Source organism: Sorex araneus, chromosome 1, assembly GCF_027595985.1.
Source record: "Sorex araneus isolate mSorAra2 chromosome 1, mSorAra2.pri, whole genome shotgun sequence".
NCBI classification, from domain to species: Eukaryota; Metazoa; Chordata; class Mammalia; order Eulipotyphla; family Soricidae; genus Sorex; species Sorex araneus.
Window position 1 is genome coordinate 98,306,783 of NC_073302.1, and position 22,308 is coordinate 98,329,090.

General features: G+C 37.6%; 1 protein-coding gene across 2 annotated transcripts in view; it reads right to left on the reverse strand.

Annotated features, from left to right (window-relative positions):
• Window positions 1-1,103: 1,103 nt before the first annotated feature.
• The window catches only part of NOX4 (NADPH oxidase 4), a 203,377-nt gene continuing 182,172 nt past the window's right edge, over window positions 1,104-22,308 (reverse strand). For both annotated transcript variants that reach the window (XM_055143267.1, XM_055143273.1), the window contains exons 16-18: window positions 11,171-11,239; window positions 8,135-8,235; window positions 1,104-1,538 (exon numbers count right to left, since the gene is read on the reverse strand). In XM_055143267.1, coding sequence (XP_054999242.1) covers window positions 1,418-1,538; window positions 8,135-8,235; window positions 11,171-11,239 — 291 coding nt within the window. In that variant the 3' untranslated portion in view covers window positions 1,104-1,417. The remainder of the gene's footprint in view (window positions 1,539-8,134; window positions 8,236-11,170; window positions 11,240-22,308) is intronic.

Consider the following 22,308-nt stretch of genomic DNA (forward strand, 5'->3'; position numbering starts at 1 on the left):
CCTCTGAGCATCGCCAGGGGTGATTCCTGAATGCAGAGCTAGGAGTAACCCCTGTGCATTGCCAGGTGTGGCCCAAAAAAGCAAAAAAAAAAGATATCACTACATAATGTTAAATTTTAATAAAGGTAGGATAAGTTATGCTACTGATTACAGCAATATGAAATATTTAATGATTGATAGGCATCTATAAAACAAAAACCATAAAGTGTAAGAATGTCTGAACTCATAAAGTAGTGAAATGAATTTTCCCTCTGGGTTAAGAATATAATGACCACGGAACAGAATCTGTTAGAAGCGCAAGCACAGATTCAGCAGTGATTTTCCACTCAATATTCTCTATTGGAACTACAAATATCAAGAGTGCAACAATATATTCTTGAATACAAAATTAATTTTGAATAATCAGTGAATGATTTACTCTCGTGGTGATAGCAAAATACATGTTTCCAACTGAAAATGTGACTGTATTTCCAATCCCTCCAGCACGAGCCAATCAACACATGATAGACAGGAGAGATCAGGTATCTCTGACCCTGACAGATACAATGTCTTTGGTCTAAATATGTAAATGAAACAAAATACCAAGAAGCTAAAATTGGAAACTACTATGCCATTGGTAAAAATGTATAAGTAAACAAACATGTAAAAGTCTATTGACTATAAATTTCTTTATAAATCATAATAACATTTTGCTCTATATTATGCAATAATAGGTTAAAATCATGTGTGAACAGGTTAAATTAAATCATTGTGTCTAATGCATGCCAAAGGAGGGCAAATTTTCCTAGACAGATAGAAAAGAATAAAAATATAAAAATAGATACTATATAACATTTGCAAAATAATATCCATTAAGCTTAAGACCTATAGATGTCAAATAAAGGTGCCTGCATCAGTAGTGAGGAAGATTAGATATTGACACAAACTACCCGTATCAATTCAGAGTCCTGTGCTCTACTTTCCAACATTTAATACATTAGCTTGGAATTTATCCAAATCAAGCCTACTCTATCGGCATGTAGAAAATGCAATTTGGAGTTTCAATTTTTAATTTTGATCAGCCTTCCATTTGTGCAGCCAAAAACAATTTCAAGAGGAAGAAGGCTCACATTCCCACAGGGGCAAGGGTGCTCTCACTTCTTTCTTGCATCTGAAATAAAAATCAACAATGTGCATCTATAGTTCTCTCTCAATCTGAACATTGGAATCATCATATGAAATATTCTTCAGGGTTCTTTGGCTTTCAGATTAAAGATGCAATGGGACCTGTCCTGTGACACATTCTCAGTTTAAATAATCATATTTCAGAAAAGTTTGCTATTCTTTGGCATGACACAGCTGTTAGATTTGGCTGAGCTTTAAGTCTTAGCAATTGCACTCATTTCCTCTGTAGAGTTATGGTTCATCTCAACTGTGTTCAGCTGAAAGATTCTTTATTGTATTCAAATTTTGTCCCATATGAGTTGCTACGGTTACTCAGTTTATGAAGAATCTTGGAAATGGAACTGGGTCCACAGCAAAAAACACCAATTGTTTTCCTAAGAAAAGAGAGAAAGAAAATGGATATTTAGGTAGATAATTATCTAGCATTTTAACAAGGTATACCAAATGTACATGTAAAAGTATTAAAGAAGTAAATTTCTTGCAACCTTACATATTAAAATATTTCCAATTATTTAATATAAAACTATCAGAAAAGCTTTGGTATACCCCATACTTCTATACCATAATTCAAATGATGTAAGTAGAAGCTCATATATACTCTCTATAGAACAGCAGTTAGCTGGAGTCTTTCTACCACATGCGGTGGTGTGTTTATTAACCTAATCAACAGCAGCTACTGATCTCGGGCATCTCTCTGGATCAGGCTAACTCTTCTCTACTAGAAGTTTCACACACAGTTTTTCTTAATATTTCATTGACTTACATGTCAGCAATTAATGAGAAGAGAAACAGAAGCTTTTACCAAAATTGAAGAACAATTTTGACTAACTTAACTCTATGTGGAAATTCAGAGTCCAAACCTGAATGCATTTTCTTTTTTAATAAATCACTAAACACCTGCAACAAATGCTAAGAAGGTTTTATTATTTCCTCACATAAAATTTTGATAAATTTTACATATCCTGAACAAATAGGCTAAATGAATCTTGGATAATGACTAATATTTCACATTATATCACTCCTGACACACACCAAAGTTTGCTGGTTTTCATCAATTATTCCTAGAAAGTAATGATTTGCAATTTACATCATAAGTACACTCTGCTCTTATAAGTGACAATAATTGGTGCTGAAAATGGAATAATCAGTCCACCAAGTGGGCACCAAAGTTTTATGACAAATACTAGAAAATGATTTTATATAAGCCTTTGTAAGCCTTTAACATTTAAACAGAATTTAATTTTAATAGAATAGTAAATTTTGACAGAGTATAAAGGTTAAGAAGATTCAGAGAGAGAGGAGAGAGTGTAAAGAGTACATGTCTTGCATTAAATTGCCAACCCAGTTTGATTTTTGGCACCACATAAACACTGGGTGAGACACTCGAAGACCATGGGTCTCAGCAGTACTACATCCAAAATTGAGCACGGAGGTGCTGGCCTTGTTGGCCCACATCATGGAGAATAGCCCTTTCACCTCTAGACACCCTGACCCCCTGCACCACTCCAGGAGGGATGGAGATCAGGAGGACTAAAGAATAAATAAATGAAACAGAACTACAAAATGGAACTTTCATTTGCACCCATTCATAGTTATGTGGGACTTTCTGCATTAAAAATCTATGGGAAAATATATGCAAACCAGTATTTTGAGATACTGGATAGTAAGCAGCACAGATCTTTGTGTGACCCCTGAGAGGAGTCGGAAGAAGGTACCACAGCGGGTACGGGCAATCAGCCGATTCCTGAAAGGTGGCCTGGGCTGCTGAGAGAAGCAAATGTTTATGAGGGTTAGCAGTCTTATGGGGCTGAAGCAAAAAAGAATGGAGCTCATGAGAATTAAAGTTCTTGGAATTTGTGGTGCAAACAATGCAGAAGAAGGGGAATACAAAGAGGTGTGCAGGTTGTAGACGAAGATCTTCAAGCTGGTGGCAGAGTAAGATCTAGTTACATGTGAGAGCAAACCACACACACTTGGACAAATAACTATGAAGATTAACAATCCCAGCATTTAAGACAAGTTGTAAATAGTTCATATTCCCAAAAGTCAAAATGAGAAAAGACACAGCAGCCTAACTAAACAATGGGGACAAGATTTGAATAACGTTTGTTCTTCAGAAGGGTCTGGGGAGACGGCACTTGGGGAGGGGCTTGTTCTGCATGCTACGCCAGGTTTCTCTCGAGCAGCACACGGAGTGCTCATCCAGGAGTGAGTCCAGGGGCAGAGTCAGGCGCAAACCCAGAGCACCTCTGGGGTGGCCCAGGAGCACACACACACACATACATGCATACACACATACACTATTTTTTCCATAGAAGAAATACAGACGGATATCAGGTGTTCAGCATCAGAATCATCAAAAAGCATATTTAAACTTAGTAATATTAATCACTGATAACCAGGATAGCACACCACATCAAATAGGATTTAAAGTAAAAGGCCACCAATCTCGATTAGAAAATATTAACACAAAAGGCTTAAGCTGTCTTAACACATGCTAGTAATCTCTTATATAAGGACTTAATGGCTCCAGGGTGAGATACAACAATCTTCACACACTTTCATCTAAGGAAATATTTTTTGATCATTTGTACCAAATATGGTAGTTCCTAAAAATTAAATTAAACATAGGACTAAGGGTTGGAAAAAGGGCGCAGAGGTAAGGCACTGGGTTCAATTTCCAGCACCACATATGGTTCTCTGAGTACCACTGGACTGATCCTTGAACACGAAGCCAGGAGCAAACCCAGAGCACTGCTCAATGTTGCCCCAAAACAACAACAAAATAGGACTAGCCTAAGATCCAGAAAGCCTATTGGTTACAATCAGTCAGAGATGACATCATTACCTTGTTCGTCATACTAATTATAGTAGGCAAGCCAAAGAAGTAATGTAAGCTATCATCAACAAATAATGAATTAACAAAGATAATATGTGAGATATTACATAGTTACATGTGGACTTATAGAACCATGACTTACCACAATGCTGATATATATATAATAATGTGGAGTATCACTCTCCAGTTACAATAAGGACTTTATCCTGCTCTCAACAACATCAATGACACGAGGGCATTACTCTGAATGAAGATACAGAGTATCTTCATTACAGATAAACACTTTATGATCTAACTTGTGGAAACAAAAAATTACAAAATCATGGGAAGAGGCACAGACAGGCAGTTTGAAAGGGACTTAGTGCATGGCTGGTGACAAGTTCAAACTCTCTGTTAAAATATTAGTGAGTTCAGAGAATGTAATAGGCAGTGTTATAGTACATGGCAAATATAATTAACAAGACTGTATATTTTAAAACTGTTAACAGATCTTAAATATGCTTACAACATACACATGATATATGTTATGTGTTAACTAACTTTATTGGGATGATCATTCTGTGATATATATACATACATACACACATACACACATATATATATATTGCCATTGTATCATATACCTTAAATGTGTACAATATGTTATCAGTTGTATCTCAGAGATGAAAAATATTTTTATTCTAGGCTTTATAAATGAATTAAATAATAATAAAATGAATCATTAAATACTAAACACTGCAACAAAGAGCTACAAAAGAACTATAGTATGTACTAAACCAAAAATTATAATCTGAAAATGCAGATAAAATAAGAATCATAATTAAAGAATTCAACATTATTCTCCAGTTTTTACTAGAACATGTAATAGAAACTCCATAATATGTTGAATTCTATCAGTTGAAACTGACATGAAAATTGCTTTTAACTTTTTGCAAAGTCTCCAAATCATTTTCCAAAAATGCTTAACCAAATACTACCATAACTCAGCATTTCTTCCTCATTTTTTTTACTTTTTGTCACATTTCCACCAACACTTATTTTTTCTGAACTTTTTGGGATGAGTGTTGTGACATAATACCTTATTGCCATTTTGAACTGCATTTAAACAATTGCAAATAAGTGAAGAGAAAAATCAGTGAAGATAATATTTTTATATATATATATTTGATTTATTTACTTTTGAGGAAATGTCTATCATTACATTTGAGGAAGTGTCTGTCTTTGATAAAATGTATCATCTCTCATCATCATAGGCTTGTTTGTTGTCTTGTGAGCATGGGAACACTTTATATATTCTGAATATATATACCCTGAAAATATATACCCTTGCTGCAGTCTGATGTATTGTCTTTCCCCAGCCAGTGTGGTATTTCTTCATTTGTATCTCTCTCTCTTTTTTTTTTTTTTTTGCTTTTTGGGTCACACCCAGTGATGCACAGGGGTTACTCCTAACTCATGCATTCAGGAATTACTCCTGGTGGTGCTTGGGTGACCATATGGGATGCTGGGAATCGAACCCAGGTCTGCTGCGTGCAAGGCAAACGTCCTACCAGCTGTGCTATCTTTCCAGCCCCCATTTGTATCTCTTTACTTTCACAGTGAATAAAGGTTTTTGCTTGATGTAGTACCTTTTATTTATGTCTGCTCTTGTTTTGTTTGCCAAAACTGAAAAAAACCCTAAAAACTCCTCTGGTTAAAATCTGGCAGCATCTTTCCTATGTTATTATCAGTATAATTTGTAGAAAGATTTAATACAAAGTCTTGATTCTCTTTTAAATTAACATTTCTGTTCAACATGAGAAATGGTGTAGTTTTATTGTTCTGCATATGGGTCTCCAGTTAACCCAGCACCTCAGGGAGAAGAGGCTCTCCTTGGTTCATCTCATGCACTAGCCCTATTTGTCATGCACTGACCGCACATACATGTATGGGTTTACCTCTGAACTCTTAGTTATTCTTTATTGATCTAAGGATTTATCTTGGGTTCAATACCATGTATTTTTCATTCTTAGAACTTTGCAACAAATTATAAAGTCTGGGAATACAATGTATTCCATCTTTTTAAAATAAGGATGGCTTTGACTATTCTGAGAGTTTCTGAAATATTTTAGAAGTACTTTGAAATATTATATTCATACCATCAAAGTTTACAGTACAGGTTTTATTAAAATTAGAGGGAAATAAATCATTTCACTTATTTATATATACTTTCTGTCAATAATGTATTTTGGCAGTCGGACATCATTATTTTCTTATTTTTCATTAGATGGATATGCTTCAGTTTCTCAACTGTTGATGATTTCTTAAAGCTTATTCTTAAAATAATTTTTAAAAATAATTATTTTAAAATCAACCACACATAATTATTTTTCATTTTACATTTTTACAATTTTATCTGTTTTTCAGTTGTTAATCAGTATACATCTAAGACATATTTGTGTAACTTCAGAAATTCCTCATTGTTACTTTTACTACCTTAATTAGAGCCTCCTCATTTTTGAGGTGATGGATGATGAGTTAGGGAGACACTGGTGGTGCTCATGATATAGTCTTGGCTCTTATCACTCCCTCTCATACAAAGGGAACCTTATATATGGTGCTGCAAATTGAACTGGAATGGCTGCATACAAGGCAGATGACTTGAACTATTCCTGTATTATCCCTCTGGCCCCATCATACTAATTTTTACGCTGCATAATTAATCTTTTCAGTCCATGTGCAATACTAATATGTAGAAGGTTATCACATTTCAATAATCTTCCTGAGATTTACTTATAAAATTTGATTTAGATGCCAGAAGTTGGGAACTAATTCCATAAATATTCAATAATACATGAAAATTTCCCCATTATGCCATATACTCATTTTTCCAGAAAGATTTGCAAGGGTGGAATAATACTTAATGATAATTTATGCACTCCTGGTACATTATTTCTTCTTGACCATGTCCTAGAAGATCTGAGTGACCTTACTAAAGGCCGCAGGAGCAAATGTGAGAAACCAGATCTGGAGCTCTGAATTTGTACTGTGTTTAAAGCACCACGAGAAAGTGAAATACAAAAATGATATCAAACATTTTTCACCCTGATCCCAGAGTAGGGGATTCAAAGGGCACATAAAGGTAGAGCTAGCATTTCCCGTTATATAATATGTACATTCAGTTAATTTAAAATATTAGTTGATTAGTTGTAAAATAATTTCCTGACAGATTATTAAATATTGGATAACTTACAAAGTAATATTTAGAATATATCTAAATTTTTGCTAACAAGTTACTTATATTTTAATATACAAATAACAACCTCCCAGCATGTATAGTAAGCATGGTATTTCTCCAATAAGAATATAATAAATAAGATTCCCAGTCTTTCTACTTAGAATAATGCTCTTCTGGAAATCATATTTAACTTTAAAAGAAAATGAACAATGTATATAATATAATTTAGAAAAATACAAACATAAAAAATCCCTCTAAATCATGAACAGAACATTATGGTTCTTGAGAACTAATCAAAGAAATTAATGATTCTTATTAATACTTTTCTAATTGAACTTCTCTTTTCAGATTTGCTTCCAAACTGAGCAAAAACAAAAGAAAAACTAAAAAATGTTCAACACTAAGCCATGAGAATTGATCAAAGTTATTCAGTGGTCAGTTAAATATCATTAAAAAAGAATAAGTTTGTGGGGCAAAACGAAATCCAAATGTGGCAATATTATCACAACTAAAATAAGATGAATGACTGCAGCAAAAGATGTAACATTATTTGTAGAGCTCATTCCTTTGCACACATAATTTCAATTTCCTCTCAATTATCACATAGTATACATTGTGAATCTAAATACCAATGAAAATATAAGTCTATAAAAATTTAAATGCAGGTAGAACATATAAATGCAGGTAGGATTATCTTGTTCATCTTTTATGCATCATTTGTAGGCCAAATTTTGTTTCAACTACAGAGAAGTAGAAATTACACCTTTGTTGCTTCCTCCTGTGACAGTGACGTGCTTCTGATTTTATAATTTGAAAAAACATTTTAAATTATTTTAAAGATTTATTAAATGACTGAGGAATACTTTATTTTGATCAATATCCACATGCCAAATTTTTAGAGGCAAAGTACTTACCCTCTATTACATTTTGCTACTTCATCAAATAGAAGTTTCCATTGAGGACGTCCGATAAAAAGTCTTGAATTCAGTGCTTGATATTTATCTCCAATTATCTTCTTTTAAAAAGAAAATACTACATTTTATATGACAGCAAGTTAGGCAAACAAGATTTTTTATCTGACATAATTTCTGCCTGCAGAGAGTCTCTGCCCGCAGAGTCTCTTGCCCACATGCCTGGCTGTCTTCCCCAGGGCCCCTCGGAGGGGATGGGCTCAGGCTTCCCACCCCGCCCTGAGCAGAGCTCCTGGCGGCCAAAGACCACCGGAACCTAGCCACAGCCATGCTCAAGGCCCCTCTCCACACGTTCGGAAAAGCCTGATGCATAAAGGTACTGGCAGAGGAACCCAGGTGTGTTTAATCCCATCAACGGCCAACATCCAGAGACTTAAAAGCAAGCTTCCAGAAGCTTGAGGCTGCTTTGCAGCCGTGCAATATCTTATAACCTATCTTTCCCTCTGGGAGAAACTAGCAAGCTACTGAGAGCTTCCTGCACACATGGGACAGCCTCGCAAGCTTCCCATGGTGTATCCATATGCCAAAGCCAGTAACCAGCTTAATCTCATTCCGCTGACCCTGAAAGAGCCTCCAATGTGGCACCGCTGGGAAGACCGAGAAGAGAGAGGCTTCTAAAATCTCAGGGATAGGACGAATGGAGAGGTTACTAAGACCACTCAAGCAACTCGATGATCAATGGGATTTCGTGATTGTGATTTCTGCCCGGACCTAATTCCTTACCAAAAAGCTAAAAAATACACATGTGAAGTGGTAACCTATAGTGTACAGTCACTTAGAAGCATTATTTCCTTCTTTCCTTCTAAAATCCATCTTCTTGAATGGAATTCTAGTCATAAACAAATGACAGGCACTCTAATTTTTAGTCAGTTGCTTAATTCATTTACTTGTGAAGCAAGACTGCTTTTTTAAAAAACTTATTTAGCAAGGATGTGAGGGGAGATAAAGAAAGAAGTATGTGTTCCAGAGAGAAGGCTCGCTTCTCTAGAGTGGAAATGAGCAAGCAAGGACACTGCAGAAGCCAGCCAGATATGTGTTCAAGAGAGATCATGGGCTTAAAGCACAATCCAAGTTGCTTTACTTTATAACAAACGAATAGTAAGACAAGGAATGCACTCTAAGTGGCAAACCGAAAAGCAGGTGCATTATCACGATCACGATCACGAAATCCTGTTAATCACCGATTTCTTGGGTGGGCTCAGTAACATCTCATTTCGTCCTTCCCCTGAGATCTTAGTAGTCTATCTCGACTCGGCCCTCCCTATGATGTTGCACTGGGGGCTCTTTCAGAGTTAGGGGAATGAGATCCAGCTTGTCACTGGATTTAGCATATGAATACACCATGGGAAGCTTGCAAGGCTGTCCCATGTGGGCAGGAAACTCTCAGAAGATTGCCAGTTTCTCCCAGAGGGAGAAGTAGACTACAAGATATTGCAAAGTCACCTTGAAGCAGCCGCGTGCTTCTGGGAGCTTGCTTTTAAGTCTCTGGATGTTGGCCGTTGATGGGATTACACACACCTGGGTTCCTTTGCTGGTAACTTCATGCATCAGGCCTGCCCGAACGTGTAGAGAGGGGCCTCCAGCATGGATGTAGCTAGGTTCCGGTGGTCTTCGGTTGCCGGGAGCTCTGCTCGGGGTGGGGAGGGAAGCTGGAGCCCATCCCCTCCGAGGGGCCCCGGGGAAGACAGCTAGGCGTGTGGGCAAGAGATCGCATTATACAAATATAATTTAGTTTTTGAAATGTAATTTATTTTTTATTCTTTATTGAAGAATAGACTTTGTTTTTATTTGGAGAAATGACTTGCAGTGCTCAGGGGTCACTCCTGACTGAGCATTGGTGGGTGTGAGCCTCTGGGAGTACTTAAGGGAATGGATTTGTAGCCAAGGATCAAATGTGGTTTGGCCTCATGCAGCATGAGCACCTTACTCACTGGACTACCTTCTCCAACCCCTTCGTTAATTTTTTTTACCATATTTGCTCATTATATTAGTAAAATACTACAAAGTTTTATTATAAATCCAAGGAGATGAACCTACTTCAGACAACCTAAGGGAGAAGAGCCCAAAATGTGCATTTGGGCAACAAATAGTTTGTTATGCGTTGGTGTTTGAGATTACTCTATTTGAATCATAATACAGAGTCAGAATGAAAAAATTCTTTTTACTCAGGCAGGGGAAAATGTCTGAAATCCCAAGCATAAAAAATTACAATGAATTGTAATCAATGTCCTTTGCCTCAATTACAATGAAGACTTATGATATTGACTTATATCATGGAAACAGTATGAGATACATGTAAAATAGGTAGAAGTCTGAGTGAAATTGGGTTTAATTACTTCTTAGGAAGCTAAAAGTTACTCTTCTTTGTAGCCGAAGTATTGTAGGACATATATAGTAGAAAATACTACAATAAAATATATGAGAGCATTCATGCCCAGATTTAGATATTTTTTCCAGTTTTCAAATGCTATTTGGAAGTATCAGTTTTCATCTGTGATATGAAGATAACAATAACCAGTAGTTATAGCTAACATTTGAATCTGTTGAATTACATGAACTCATGCAGGTGAAATGCTTTGCATACAATCTAGAAAATTGTGGAAAAATGCATTTTAGTTTGTTTAGAATGAAAATAAACATAATTCTATATGATCTTTCCTTAATCAACAATTATAAGACTGTTGCTTGATTGTGTGTTGATAACACACATATAGAAGTAAAGAGCTTGAGGCAATCAATAGCCAAGAAGAGCAAGAGATGAACTGAGAAAGGTCTGCTCCAGTCCCCTATGAGAACAAACAAAAAGCATACCTTCCTGGCTTCAGAAACAAGCCAGGAGCTTTCTGAATACTCTCTGTATGACTTTTCTGCAACAAACTTTCCTTCAAGCCACCAGAGGAACTAACAGTGGCTTAGCCCTCACTGTAGACCTTCTATTATCAAGTGGCATATTACTTCACAGTGACATCTAACACATACCTGAAGTCCATCTGTTCGACTGAGATACAGCTGGATGTTCATAAAATCAGGTCTGTTCTCTTCCCAAAACTGAGGGCATGAAAATTAATAGATTTATTATTTTTTCCTGTATATGCAGTTTGAAATTTTCTAAGATATGTGAATCTAGAATTTTTAAGGTGTATCTTATATTATCAGAATCAACTCACAAGCATATATATAAAATCAACTCACAAGTTTACATATATGCTTGTGTATATAATACACAGACACAGACACATATATGTATATATGTAATATATGTCTATCAGAAGCATGTTAGACTTTGATATTAATAACCTACCAATAAAATTAGATATGATATTGGTAGAGGTATTAGAGGGAACAACTCTAAATGCAAAACTCTAACATTCTAAAAACTACACAAATATTACCTTCCTTTTCCCATATTTTAATCTCTGAATACCTAAAAGTTTACTCATAATTTTTAAAATATTTAGACGTAATTTTTAAATTTAATTTGGTTCCACAATCCGTTTAGCCACACCCATATACTATGTTGAAAATTTTAAAACATTTATTCTTCTATGTATTAATTTTTTTATTAAATCACTGTAAAATACAGTTACAGACTTACAAACCTTCATGATTACATTTTAGTCATACAATGATCGAGCACCCATCCCTCCACTAGTGCCTGTTCTCCACCACCAATGTTCCCAGTATCCCTCTTGCCACCTCCACCCCTTCCCACCCTCTGCCTCTGTGGAAGACACATTCTCTCTTACTCTCTCTCTCCTTTTGGATGTTATAGTTTGCAATACAGGTATTAAGAGGCCATCATGTTTGGTCCTTTATCTACTTTCAGCACACATCTCTCATCCCCAGTGAGTCCTCCAACCATCATTTACTTAGTGGTCCCTTCTCTTTCCCGGCTGCCTTTTCCCCCAGCATGTGAGTCCAGCTTCCAAGTCATGGTGGCCCTAATCTCTACTGTCCTTAGGTGTTAGTCTCCTATTATGTTACTTTATATTCCACAAATGAGTACAAGTCATTCTATGTCTGTCCCTCTCCCTCTCTCTCTCTCTTTTTTTTTTTTCTTTATTGGGTCACACTCGGCAATGCACAGGGGTCATTCTTGGCTCATGCACTCAGGAATTACCCCTGGCAGTGCTCCAGAGACCATATGGGATGCGGAGAATTGAATCTGGGTCGGTCTCCAGCAAGGCAAACGCCCTGCCTGCTGTGCTATCACTCTAGTCCCATATCTGTCCCTCTCTTTCTAACTAATTTCACTTAGCACTATACTTTCCAAGGACATATATTTTTTAAGCTAAATATTAACAGTGAATTTAATATGTATGCTTTTAATCACATACACACAGTCACAAAAAAATGGCCACACAAAAATACATAAAAAGATATTTGTTCCTATTCTTGCCCTCCCCCTATTTGTCAATGATTTTCATGTATTAAAAAATGTCCAAAGCAGGAAATTGAACTGTCAACTATCCAAATGAAGGACAGAGTTAAAATTAGATGAATTAAGACAGTATCACAAATAGAATAATCATATCTAGAAAATATGCTTTCCATTTTTATTTCTCTTGCCTTTCACTTGGAATGGAGTGATAGCACAGCAGGTAGGGCATTTGTCTTGCATGCGTCCAACTGTGGTTCGATTCCTCCTTCCCTCTCAGAGAGCCCGGCAAGCTGAGAGTATCCCGCCTGCACGGCAGAGCCTGGCAAGCTACCCATGGCATATTTGTAATGCCAAAAGCAGTAAAAACAAGTCTCACAATGGAATGTTACTGGTGCCTGCTTGAGCAAATCGATGAGCAAGGAAACAATAGTGTGACAGTGCTACAGTGTCTTTTACTTTATCTTTTCCACAAGTAAAATAACAGGATAAGAGACATGGACTGTACAAACCTCTAATAAAATAACAGTACGATTTTAAGAAAGTCTTTGGTGTAATGGATAATTGGATATGTGACAGCTAAATCTCATATGATGTTTTATTACCATTTACAATTCTGCATGGAAATCTTTAGTTCCCATTTATAATTCTGAATGAGTAAGATTAGTGAGGACAGAGTGCTCTACTCAAGGTCTCATGAAAGTAAGAGGTAGAATGTTCCATTCTGAAATACTCCAAATGCCTATGTTCCCTTGTATATGTATTTGAAATGCTGCTGCTGCACCATACCCAGCATCAACGTTCCAGTCTACTGTTTTGTTTTGCTTCACAATTGTTTTAATGTTTACGATTTTGATGTACACAGTTATCTCACCCAGCCAAGGAACCTGCACCCTCTAGCACGGCCCACACTACTTGCAGTTCATACCATCATCCCCCCTCACTGACTTCCAGATTTCTTTGTATTTTTAGTTTTGTAATCCAGGTCTATGGGTTTGGTACCATTTGAGATGATATATTTGCTTGTTTTATTTATCTACATGCCATAGATAACTGATATTATCTGGTTGCTCATCTTCCATTTCTGACTTATTTAACTTAACATGATTACTTTCCAGGTTCACCTATGCTAAGATGAACTGCTTGCTTCGACTTCTCTTATGAATGCATGGTATTCCATAGTAATCCAAAAACCCTTTATCCATTTAACTGCTGTGGAAAATTTTCCATATCCTGGTTATTGTGCTAAACTGTAATGAGCATGGATGTGCTTATATAATTTTGAATTAATTATTCTTCCTTCCTTTTTTTTTTCTTTTTGGGTCACACCGGTTATGCACAGGGGTTACTCCTGGCTCTGCACTCGGGAATTACCCCTGGCAGTGCTCAGGGGACCCTATGGGATGCTGGGAATCGAACCCGGGTCGGCTGCGTGCAAGGCAAATGCCCTACTCGCTGTGCTATTGCTCCAGCCCCCTTCCTTATCTTTTCTTAAATCACCATGCCTGACAGTCTGGCCTATCGAGTTACACCTCGATTCTACTTCATAATTACTTGAGAAAGACTGATGTCCTGACAAAAGGGTGGGGAATCCTGGATAGCTTTACCTATTCTGAGCATTCTAGAATTATGTGAATGAGCTCACAGTTGGAGCTATATTGGAAAATATATCTTGGTTTGTTTAAAATATTTTTTGTTGGCTTTGGGGCCACAAGAGCTTTGCTCAGGGGTTACTCCTGGCTCTATATTTAGAATTCATCTTGGTGGTGCTCAGGTGACAATATGGGATTCCTGACAATCTAATTGATTGGTCTCATGCAAGACAAGTGTATCCAGCCCCTAAGAGAGCTATTTCACCTAAAAAGTAAGAATATTTTCTATGCATTAAAGCCTTTCAGTAATAGTACTGCAAAAGGAAAATGAGAGACAGAGACAAAAATGTGTCAGGGCTGGAGTGATAGCACAACAGGTAGGGCATTGGTCTTGCACAAGGCTGACCCTGGTTCAATTCCCAGCATGCCATATGCTCCCCCGAGCACTGCCAGGAGTAATACTCCTGAGTGCATGAGCCAGGAATAACCCCTGTGCATTGCCAGGTATCACACACACACACACACACACACACACACACACACACACACACGTCTGCCAAAGAGGCAGGCTATGGAGGGAAACTGGGGACATTGGTGGCAGGAAATGTGCACTGGTGAAGATTTGGGTGTTGGAACACTGTATGACTGAAACTCAATCAAGAACAAGTTTGTAACTATATATATCACAGTTATTCAATAACAAAAAAAGTTTTTGTATCTTCTTAATTAATGTTACACTCAGAGACACAATTGTGGGAGCAGTTTTGATCCTGTTTATGTGAAAGAGTCAAGCAAATATGTCCAGGTGCTACAGAAGATAACCCTTACCAACTGTTTACACTCATTGCTAGTCTGATATTTCTAAAAACCCCTAAAGATATAATACATTACCACAACCACATGCAAAAGAATGGGCTTAGACCTTGACCTGACACCATGCACAAAAATCAGATCAAAATGGATTAAAGACCTCAACATCACACCATAATCCTTAAGGTACATTGAAAACAAGGTCGGCAAAACCCTTCATGATATTAAAGCTAAAGGTATCTTCAAAAATGACACGGAATGAAGCAATCAAGTAGAAACAGAGATAAACAAATGGGACTATATTAAACTAAGAAGCTTCTGCACCGAAAAAGACACAGTGACCCGAATACAAAGGCAATCTACAGAATGGGAAAGGTTATTCACCCAATACCCATCTGATAAGGGATTAATATCAAGGGTATATAAAGCACTGGTTGAACTCTACAAGACGAAAACATTCAACCCCATCAGAAAATGGGCGGAAGAAATAAACAGAAACTTTTCCAAGGAAGAGATACAAATGGCTAAAAGGTACATGAAAAAATGCTCTGCATCATTAATCATCAGAGAGATGCAGATCAAAACAACCATGAGATACCACCTCGCACCACAGAGAATGGCACACATCCAAAAGAACAAAAGCAACCACTGTTGGAGAGGATGTGAGGAGAAAGGGACCCTTCTACACTGCTGGTGGGAATGCTGACTGGTACAGCCCCTTTGGAAAACAATGTGGATGACTCTCAAAAAATTAGAAATTGAGCTTACATTTGATCCAGCAATACCACTTCTGGGAATATATCCTGGAGAAACAAAAAAGTATAGTCGAAATGACATCTGCACTTATATGTTCATGTGGCACATTTTATAATAGCCAGAATCTGGAAAAAACCTGAATGCCCTAGAATAGAGGGCAGGTTAAAGAAACTTTGGTACATCTATACAATGAAATACTATGCAGCTGTTCGAAAAGATAAAGTCATGAACTTTGCATATAAGTGGATCAACATGGAAAGTATCATGCTAAGTGAAATGAGCCAGAAAGAGAGGGACAGACATAGAAAGATTGCACTCATCTATGGAATATAAAACAACAGAGTAGGAGACTAATACCCAAGAATAGTAGTATATAATACCAAAAGGTTGGCTCCATAGCTTGGAAGCCGGCCTCACATGCTGGGGGAAAGTCATCCCACATAGAGAAGGGAACACCAAGTAAAATCTGACTGGAGATCCCTCGAGGGAAGGGAGATGCATGCTGAAAGTAGACTAGGGACTGAACAGGATGGCCACTCAATACCTCTATTGCAAACCACAACACCCAAAAGGAGAGAGAGAACAAATAGGAATGCTCTGCCACAGAGGCGGGGTGGGCTGGGGGGTGGGAGGGATACTGGGTTCATTGGTGGTGGAGAATGGACACTGGTGGAGGGATGGGCTCTCAAACATTGCATGAGTGAAAAACAAGCACAAAAATGTATGAATCTGTAACGGTACCCTCACTGTGACTCACTAATTAAAAAATAAATAAATTTAAAAAAAGATATAATACATTAACTAAAAATTTTTAAAGTAACAGAAAACATAAATCATAAGATTTTACTACTTTGAAGTTTTGGTCACTCTTTTCATCTGTCCTTTCTATCTGTCCTTTGCTAATATTTGCCATCTAAGGCATAACATGCTTCTTTCCACGTCTTAGAGCCAAGAACAAGCTTTGCATTTAAAGAATATTGAGATATTTTCAAAATAAGTAGAGGATATAAGTAGAACAATATTCCATGGTCATGAATTAGACAAAGTCTATTGCAAAAATGTCCATAATAACTAAAGTAGTTTGTATATTCACCTGCAATCCCTTTCAAAATCAACTGGCATTCTTCAAGAAAAAATTTAGTTTTCTTGGGAAAAAAGAAAGAAAATTTTAATTATATGAGTAATGAAAAATGGAGCCATCACACTTCTTCACTTCAATGCTATGCTATAACACAGCAGTGATTGACGCAGTGTGGTGCTAGAACAGACTTAAAGTCCAATGGAATAAAAATAGAATGTAAGGCCAGGAGTAAACTTACACATATGTAGACATTAACAACAAGGAAGTCTAGACTATATAGTGGAGAAATAAAGGCCTCCTCAAAAAATCATACTGATATAACTTCAGTCACACAAAAACTTAATAAAATTAAATTCTAAAGTAGCTAACTATTTGGTAGAACACACACAAAAAATTGTGGCAGTTCTGTATATAACAAACTAGAACAGAAAGAAATACGAAAGACAACCCTTTCAAATTAGTGTTCCAAATACCTAAGGACCAGTTTGACAAAGTATGTGAAAACTATAGATCACTGCTAAGGGATTTAGAAGATACCACACAATGGAAAAAAAAAATCCCCATTCATGAACGGGAAGAACCAATGCTGGAATAAAGCACTGTTTTAATGCAATTCTCATCAACATTCCGATAACATTCTTCAAGGACTTGGAAAAAACTCTAATAAAATTTATATGGACAATAAAACTCCCTGAAGAGCCAAAAGAGTTTTAATGAATAAGAGGGGGTGGGACCTTCTGTTTGCAGCTCAGACATCCCAAGTGGTGACATCACTGAGACGCATCTGGAATTGGACACAGTAACTCTGCCTCCAGCTAGCTCCAGCAGCCACCACATGTGAACCACCCCACAGCTCCTGAAGGGTACAGCAACCTAAGATGCTATACTCAACAAGTAATGTGTGGATTACAATTATTTTTCATGCCATTTGGTGAAAACAGGGAGAGAAGAAAGAGACTGCCTACACCTAATCCCCTCGCACCTTCCAGGGAATCAAACTACAACAACTCACCCCCAGCACAGTGAGAAACACTAGAAAACCAATGGTGAAAACACATATGAGTGCACCAGGTCCAATGAGATGAAACAATATCACCGAAGACATTAAAGAGCAGCAGTAAATCCTCAATATTTTTAGCAACACCATGATGCTCAGTGAGTTCGAAGAAATTACAGCACAGGTTACCAGCAAAGCACATGAGTGTACAGAGTTAAAATAGAAAAAGAACTCCATAACAATAAAACCAGCTCTACTGCAATCAGAAATGAAAGAATTAAAGAATGTCTTAGGTGATATTAAAAAATCTCAGTAGAAGCTCTGAAATCAGAATAACAGAAGCTGAGCAAAAGATCAAGGAGCTTCAAGATGAGGAGCAACCCGGTAGGGATAGCAAAAGGTGGAAATAGTCTGAAAAGAATGGAGCAGAATGCTAGAGAACTATGAGAGGAATTCAAGAGGAAGAATGTAGGAATTATTGGAGTCCCTGAAGAACAGGAAGGCAAGTTTGGTGAAGAAACAATAGTTCAAATTAATCATAAATAAGAATTTGTCATGGTTAAGGATTATAGGCACTGAGATCCAGGAGCACATAAGGGTCTCAGTTAAAATAGACTTACAGGGGTATGGTGCCGCCAGCAGGTCAATCTGTACATCAGGTGAGTGCATCAGCAGCCTGATGGTGCCTTCCAGGTTCCTGATACCACAAAATTGCCGCTGTGCCTATGGCCAGACCCCAAGAACTTGGGACCAAGTTTACTAATAAATTAAATGGCCAAAAGTTAGGTAGGTGGGAGCCACACTCGCAAACCACCTCTGGCTCATTTATTAGCCTTGTTTCAGAGACCCATAGATAAATCTCTAAAGAGATTAAAGCCATAGCTAATCTCGGATCCGCACATGGCTGAAAAGACCTGGGTAAATTGGAGGGGCGCAGACTGGCCTGTGCCTGCCCAAGCAGAGCCCCAGCAGCCACTTGTTTCCACAATCCAAAATCACGACCATATCCCCGGCCCAACTCCACCATCTCAGAAGGGATGTTACCAAGATATAATCTGCTGAAAATTCTGGTATGTGGGTTCTGTGACTGAAATCCCCAGGCTTTCATGGAGTTAGGGTGGATTACCTCCCCCCACTTCCCAATATACATGGAAGCACTGGCAGTCACCGCCATGAACCAATTCCAGTGTCACCCAGTCAGCTCTACTGCCGGCCGTGCTTCAGAGACTCCTAAATAACTCTAAAAAGAGATCAAAAGCCACAGAAAAGCTCAGACCTGTGCATGGCTGAACATAACAGGGTAAATTGGAGGGGGGAAGGTTGGCCTGTTTCTGCCCAAACAGAGCCCCCAGTAGTCACTTGCTTCCATAAACCAAAATTGCAACTACACTCCCAGCCTGACTCCACCGTCTCCGGATGGACCTCACCAAGATATAATCTGCTGAAAATTTTGTAATGTGGATCTTAGTGCACCGACAGGCCTGGCCTAGAGACACAGCAGCAAGTCCCGTAAGATAACACAGTGCCGGAGATCTCTCTTGGCCCCATACTGAACCAATTTCACCCGGACATCCCAGATGGAGCAGGTGCAGTCTCCCCACCTACACCAGATAGAATCCCAGTGACCAAGAGCTTCCATAAGCAAGGCCCAGGTATGCCGGTTCTATGACTGAATCTCCAGACCGCATAGCAGAAGAGGACCTGGGCTGTCCCTCCCTAGGTCCCTACCCTCCCGGCAGACTGGCTGTCAAACCCACAATGTGCCTCCAGGTGCTATCTTAGCTCACCAACAGCCCTGGCCCAGAAACTCCCAATTGAATCCCAAAATGAATTATTGCCATACAGAGATGTCTCTGGAACCCAATAATTTATAATCTAGAAATTTACATTTATAATTGCAGCCTTGTGAGCTCTCAGGATACTCAAAATGAGCAATGGAAAATAAATTATCTAGCGTCTGCCCCTGGCAGGTAGGCTTGAATGGTGGTAGGAAATTTTGAGCAAAACATAATGCCCAAAATGAGAGAGAGAGAGTATTGTAGAAATTGTCTGCCACAGAGGCAGGATGAGGACTGTGATGTGGGTGGTGGAAAAGGTGCACTGGTGAAGGGATGGGTGTTTCATTATTGTATGGCTGAATCTCAAACATGAAAGCTTTGTAACTCTATCTCATGGTGACACAATTAAAAAAAAAGTAATGTGGAGTTCATGCCCAATTCAATCAGCTTAACCAATGACTGAACAAAAAGCAGTACTCCTACGTTATTTAAAAAAATAAAAATAAAAATAAAAAAAAAGACGTAACTAGGAAAACTCCAAGGCACTTTAAACTGAAAATGAGAAAATTCACAGATAGAGACAGAATAATGAAAGCAGCAAACCTAAAAGGAACTTACATAGAAAGAAAATCTCATAGATATACAACAGATCAAACAAAAGTCAAGACAGAAGAGTACAGAGGGATATAATACAAAAACTCAATTGAATTAATACCTCACCAAGAATATTTTGTCCAGCTATATTATATTTAAAATTTGAAGGAGCTATTCAGAGTTAAATGGAAAGGTAATTTAGGGAATTCATGGCCTTGAAACCAATTTTGCAAGAAGCATGAAAAGAGTTTTAAAGAAAAGACAAACTCTCAGCATGTGGCACTGAGTATTATGCTCACAAAGGTGCATACACTTGCCTTCTACTAGATTAAGAAAGGTATTTTTAAATCTAGCTTGCTAAGGGCTTTCAAATATTTTTAATCATGAATGCTTTTTATTTGTATTGGTTAGAATCACTTTGCAATCATCACACATTGACTTTTATTGATTCATTTTCTGATAATTCTATTTGTCATTCCTTTAAATTTTGTTGAAGCAAGCAATATAAAACAAATATGCTGTATTTCTTCCAAATGGGCAGGCTGGAGGATGGGAGGAAATCTGGGGACATTGGTGGGTGGAGGGGAATACCGGTGGTATGACTGGAATTTTGTATGCCTAAACCAGCTCCATCACGAACAGCTTCGTGAAGCATTGTATCTTAGTAAAAATAAAAGAAAAAAAAATGTGACTGGTGCAGAAAAGTAAAGTACTTTTAAAAATTGTAGTCTCATTAATTTTTCTCATTTGTTTTATTTCTTTTGTTTTGGCCTCTGTGGTCAGCTCATTGATGAAATCATATTGTCTTTCTTTTTAATGATTAAGAGCTTCTTAAAAAGATAAAATACTTGATTCGTGGAAGCGACGTACATTTATATTAAAAAGGGGGTGCAAGGTATTGAGTTTCAATTAGATTTAGAATCTATTTAGATTTGTTCCAAACAATTTAGAATTGTTATAAAAAACTGTAAGATTCAGGACCAGAAAGATAATACAGTGGTTTGCAAGTTTGCTTTTCCTGTGGCTGACATGAGTTTGATCCCAGCAGTCTGGAGAAACCCAAGAGCCTGCCAGGACTGATCTCTGGGTACAGACCAGATGTTGCTCAGAACGAAACAAGACAGCATCCACGATAACCAAACTTCATGGTCTGGTAACAAAAAAGACTCACAGACCAATGTGTTTTGGAAAGTAACTGAGAACTGAGATTAACTTCAGATTTATGGATGATAATCTATGGAAAAAATGTCAAATATATGAATCGGAGAAAATAAGTTCTCCCCAATAAGTGGTACTAGGAAAACTGGATCACTATATGAAAAATAATGAAACTACAACCATATCTCATACATTCAAAAAAGTTAATTCAAAGATGATTAAGGGCCAGCATAGTCCATAAAATATAGTAAAGAAAAAAGAGGCCCAACTCTCCAGGAAACGAGCCTCAGAGGTTTCTTCAATGAGCTGAACACAGAGGCAACCATAAGAATAACAGAACAAAACAAATAAATAAAAAAAACAGACTATATTAAATAATAAAGGCTCTCATGGCAAAAGAATATCAAGCTAAAATAAACAGACACCTTACTGAATGAGAGAATATTTGCACATAATACATCAGAAGAAGGGTTTTGATTTTGGTTGTGGACCACATTCAGAGGCATCAGGGCTTACTCCTGGTTCTGTCTCAGGGATCGCTCCTGGCAGGGCTGGAGAGACTATAGAGAATGCTTGAATTGAAGCAGGGTCATCCACATAGAAGGCAAGCACCTTACCTGCTGTACTAGCACACTGGCCCCTAATTTCAATATTTATAAAGCACTCACAAGGTGCTCAGAACCACTCAACAAAAAAACCAATAACTCCACGGGAGAGACTTCCCCAAAGAAGACTTACTAGGCATATAAAAAGGTATTTGTCTTCTCAATATCAAGGAAATGCAAATCAATAAGGCAAAGAAAGAACCTCATACCAGTTAAAATAGAATATAACTGAAAGTCTGGAAATAACTAGTGTTGTGGGGGATGAGGTTAGAAAGGAACTCTTATTCTCTGCTAACGGGGAATGTAGGCTCTACGAAAAGCAACGTGGAGATTTTTTTTAACAAATTCCTATACAATCCCGTGATATT